General features: G+C 43.4%; 1 protein-coding gene across 1 annotated transcript; it reads left to right on the top strand.

The window, feature by feature from the left end:
• The first annotated feature begins 2120 nt into the window (after positions 1–2120).
• cyp1a (cytochrome P450, family 1, subfamily A) lies at positions 2121–5019 on the top strand. Its single transcript, XM_077587558.1, has 7 exons — positions 2121–2189; positions 2332–3194; positions 3266–3392; positions 3516–3605; positions 3677–3800; positions 3877–3963; positions 4028–5019. Exons 2-7 carry the CDS (start codon positions 2355–2357, stop codon positions 4323–4325), a joined length of 1566 nt encoding a protein of 521 aa, XP_077443684.1. The 5' UTR covers positions 2121–2189; positions 2332–2354; the 3' UTR covers positions 4326–5019.
• Positions 5020–5249: the final 230 nt, after the last annotated feature.

Consider the following 5249-nt stretch of genomic DNA (forward strand, 5'->3'; position numbering starts at 1 on the left):
AATTCTGATCATCCTGAGTATATCTGCATCTCTTTAAGTATAAAAAAACTTTAACTTTTTTTTTTTTAATGTTAGTACGACATAATTTTACTCCATGCCAATTTCCTCAAAAGTCGAACAGTGTATCAGCATTTATTTTTGTCTAAATTACTTGAATTTAAATTATCTTTCAATGTCCCTCTACACCACTTGACAGGGGCGGAATTTAGGGGGGGCAGCCGAACCAAGACCCCCAAACAATAGGACAGGGGTGTCAAAAAAATTTTTGTGATTGAATTGACAACTTTTCCGATCGTTCTGATCGATAGATCATTTTTGGACATTCAAATTTCTACAAATGTTCGGCAATTATTGATTTAAAAAGGGGAAACACAGGAAATATTCCCGATAGATTTATAATCTTCATTCGAATTTCATCATAAAACAGAAAGTCGGCACTCTTGATTTATTTTCTCGGGCCGCAAATAATGATGCGGCGGGCCACATTTGGCCCGCAGGCCGCCACTTTGACACCTGTGCTATAGGGGGTTTGGTTTTAGGACATAAAGGGGGCAGAATATAATGTGCAGAGTTCTAATTTAGTGTTAAGACATCTCAGTAAATACCGTGTTCCTATAGGCACCCGAGAGAAGGCCAATTTTGGGGTTCCACTTCACTTATAGTCATATCTATGTTAGTTATAGTCTTAGTTATAGCACTTATAGTCATATCTATGGCTCCAGTTTCTTAGCTAGGTCTACAATGTCTGGTGTGTCTTGTGTTTGTCATGCTACTGCAACCAAGAAATTTCCCGAATACGGGATGAAATAAAATTCTAACCTAACCTAATCAAACCACTATGTATGTTGTTATCATCCATAATTCTAATTTTGTGGGCGACAAAAGTTGCACACTTTAATAAGAAAAAGGCATAGTTTTAGTTTAAATTATTGACATTCTTAGAACAGCGTACACTTTTAATTGTAGTGATTTCTTCCTTGCACAATCCTGCTATTTAAAAACAAAATCAACACAGACTTAACATGGTCCGATAACTCCCCCCCGTAAGCCTTCCCCTCGCCCCAGCATAGCCACCACAAAGCAGAGGTGAAGGTTTGATCGCCGTGCTCTCACGCAAGTGGTCAATGTTTAACTCTGGCCAACAGGTACTAGCACGCAATGGCATTCGACCCGAGTGCTTTATCAGGACTTAGCGCTGCTTGGGTGGTAGATGTTGTCACTTATCCCGCTTCGACCCCCACGCACTTTCCCCGACCTCCGTACTTTTAAGCGACACGTGCATAAAGAGTTTTGGTCAGTTTGACAGTCCTCCTCCAAAGACTCTTTCCCTCAGGTTAATGTAGTAAGTACAGTAATCCCTCGAATATCGCGGTTAATATAGACCAGCTATGGTTCAGTCAGGTTCGATCCCAGCACCTCCCACGACCCTTGTGAGGATAAGCTGTAGAAAATGCTGAATGTCTTTTATTTACATTTTTCTACTCTATGAAGTTCTGTGTTTTTTAAGTTTATTTAACAAATCACTTTCCTCTGGGCTGTATATAATAAATGTGATGTATTTCCCTTTAATTGTGCAACGCAATGGCTAGGTTGGTTATATTTGAATCTTACCAAGGGAAATTATTAATTTATTCCAGTGATGTATATCTCAAACTTTATCCGTGTGTACTATATATATATATATATATATATATATATATATATATATGTGTGTTTTTTAACATAACGTTTTTTTAAAATTTTCTTTTGACTAACTTTTAGCCGATAGTTTAGTTCTTATCACAAACTGTTTAAGTCATGAAAGTGAGCCGATAATGTGAAGCCTGATTAAGACGTTATCATTTACAAAAGAAACAACAACAATAAAGCAATGAAGGGCCATTGCTTTGTAGCACACTGCATTAGAGTGGATATGATAACATTTTAATCACAAGTGCAATTACACACAGACACACACACATGCACACGCACACACACACACACACACACACCTTTCCAGTGCACTAGACTTCATTCATGACAAAACAGAAGGAGGAGTGATTACATCACGGACGGCAGCCAATGGAATGAAGGAGCATGCTATAAAGCAGGAGCCTAGTCTCTCTTTTGGGGACATGAGTGTAAAATTCAGGGCTGAGGTGTATCTTCAGACCCCCCTTGGATTTCACAGTTCATCTTTCGTCTTGAAGGTAAGTTGACATCATCCACAAGCCTGACAAATTCCTCGTATTTGAAGAGTTACTGTTACGTTCGAGTCCGTTTGCAGATGTTTTGTCGAGTTACTCGTACTACCACAACCAATTTGCACTGACTCGTCTTCCCGACATGCAGGTGCTTTGAAGAAAATCGCCACCATGGCGCAAATGATATTCCCGTACATTGGGGGCGTGTCCGCGACGGAGACCCTGGTGGCGGCGACCACGCTCTGTCTGGTCTACCTGTTGCTCAGGTTCTTCCGAAACGACGTTCCCAAGGGGTTGAAGCAGCTCCCGGGTCCCCTATCGCTGCCCATCATTGGGAACGTGCTGGAATTGGGTCAAAGACCCTACCTGAGCCTCACCGCCATGAGCAAGCGCTACGGCCCCGTGTTTAAGATCAGGATCGGCTCGCGTCCCGTGGTGGTGCTGAGCGGCAGCGAAACGGTGCGACAGGCGCTCATTAAACAAGGGGAGGACTTCTCGGGAAGGCCCGATCTGTACTCCTTCCAATTCATCAGCGACGGCGTAAGCTTGGCCTTCAGCACGGACCAGGTGGGGGTGTGGCGTACCCGTCGGAAGCTGGCCCTCAGCGCCTTACGTACGTTCGCCACCCTGGACGGCACCTCGTCTCAGTATTCGTGCATGCTAGAAGAGCACATCAGCAAGGAGGGTGCGGATCTGATAAAGCAGATCGATAAAGTCATGGCGGCGGACGGCAGCTTTGACCCCTTTCGCCACATCGTTGTGTCCGTGGCCAACGTGATCTGCGGCATGTGCTTCGGCCGCCGCTACAACCACGACGACCAGGAGCTGCTGAGCCTGGTGAACCTCAGCGACGAGTTCAGTCAAGTGGTGGGCAGCGGCAACCCCGCCGACTTCATCCCGGCGCTTCAGGTCCTGCCGAGCGCCGCCATGAGGGCGTTTGTGAGCATCAACAAACGTTTCAACGCCTTTGTGGGGAAGATTGTGACGGAACACTATGCCACCTTCAAAAAGGTACCCGGTACCACACATCCATCCACATTAGTTCTGCATTCACCAAAACTGTCCAATTGACACACTTTCAGGACAACATTCGGGACATCACCGACTCCCTCATCGACCAATGTGAGGACAGAAAGCTGGATGAGAACTCCAATGTCCAGATGTCAGATGGCAAAATTGTAGGGATTGTCAACGACCTCTTTGGAGCAGGTTGGTTGAGATATTTTCTTTCTTCCTGCTTCTTCTATCCGTTGTTTGGCATTTCAATGGGCATAACACGGTTCTCAAGGAGCTAGGATAATGGACAATTTTCTGACTTTGATTTTCTTCAAGGTTTTGACACCATCTCAACCGCCTTATCCTGGTCGGTAATGTACATGGTGGCTTATCCGGAGATCCAGGAACGGCTTTATCGGCAGATAAGTGAGTACCTGATAGTTGAATTGCCGTTCCCACATCTTGGGAGAGTATTTACTAAACCTTTTCATTTCCAGAGGACAAAGTGGGAGTCCATCGGACCCCTGTTTTATCCGACAAAGCCAACCTGCCGTACCTTGACGCGTTCATCTTGGAAATGTTTCGCCATTCGTCGTACCTGCCGTTCACCATTCCCCACTGGTAAGGTCCGCTTTTTTACACGATGCTATCACGATGTCAGCGTTACATCTAATGACTTATCTAATGACCATTCCAGCACGACCAAAGACACGTCTCTGAATGGCTACTTCATTCCTAAAGACACCTGCGTCTTCATCAATCAGTGGCAAGTCAACCAAGACCCGTAAGTAGGACGGCAACTCTGTTTCACTAAAACTTCAAAACTAATATCAATGTTTTCTCCATAGCGAGAACTGGAATGATCCGTCGTCCTTTAATCCAGAGCGCTTCCTCAGCGCCGACGGCACCGAGCTGAACAAACAGGAGGGCGAGAAGGTGATGCTATTCGGCATGGGCAAGCGCCGCTGTATCGGCGAGGTGATCGCGCGACAAGAGGTCTTCTTGTTCCTCGCCATCCTAGTTCAAGGGTTGTGCTTCCACGGAGTGCCCGGCGAGTCTGTGGACTTGACGCCCGAGTACGGCCTGACAATGAAGCATAAGCGCTGCAAGCTAAGAGCGACCGCAAGAGCGCGTGGCGTGCAGTGAATACCGAGCGGAGACGTGCCTGTGAAAAATGTGCAGCTATAGGGAATAACGCAAGCACACTAATCACAATCCACGCATTTGCCTTCTAACACGGGTTGACTGTACTTTTCAACGAGTCTTATCAGATGGAGTTCCGTAATTATAGCAAGAACCACTGATTGGTTGTGATTGGAACTTAGAATTCTGGAGCTGTAATATACTTTTAACTTGCAGTAGTATATACATTACATTTTTTAATGCATTACTTACAGAGAGGCCCGTATTGTCAGAATGTAATTGTATAGGATGTCAAACTGAAGCCCAGCAACTAATGATGTTGTGAAAATATATTTTTTTTGTTATGATTTCGTTCCCGCTGCTATTCTGTGACTTTGAATGGAATACATTGACCTTAAACTGTTTATATTTGACAACCCAATAGAATGTGGATTTAAAGACACTGAAGCTAAATGTGATTGTCATGTTTTTATCCAATATTTTGTAATTTTATGTGCCAAAAAGTTGTTGATATTTGACAGGATTTTTTTTCTACTGACCATGTAAATGTGTGTGTGTGTGACTTGTCAGGATACCAAAAAACATGAATGTTTTTTTCAAATAAGCTAGACAATGCTACATTTTTATCATTATTATGACTGTTTGTGGAAAGCGGAATGTTATGATCAAACCACCAATAAAAATATGCTGAATGTGATGTTTGCAATGCTACTTTCACTGTCCTTTCTTTCCATTTGCCCCCCTTGCTCGATAAAAGACACCTGTTTAAATACAATAAATAAATAAATACATAACTCAACTTAAGACTGTTACTTGTTGGCCATAACCAGAGTTATATCTGATTTTATAATTCATGTATTCATTTAAGTCAAGTTTTTAAATGACCAAAAACAGTAACTTGCCCTACAAACTGGCTAAAAATAAATA

Source organism: Stigmatopora argus, chromosome 2 (assembly GCF_051989625.1).
Source record: "Stigmatopora argus isolate UIUO_Sarg chromosome 2, RoL_Sarg_1.0, whole genome shotgun sequence".
Taxonomy (NCBI): domain Eukaryota; kingdom Metazoa; phylum Chordata; class Actinopteri; order Syngnathiformes; family Syngnathidae; genus Stigmatopora; species Stigmatopora argus.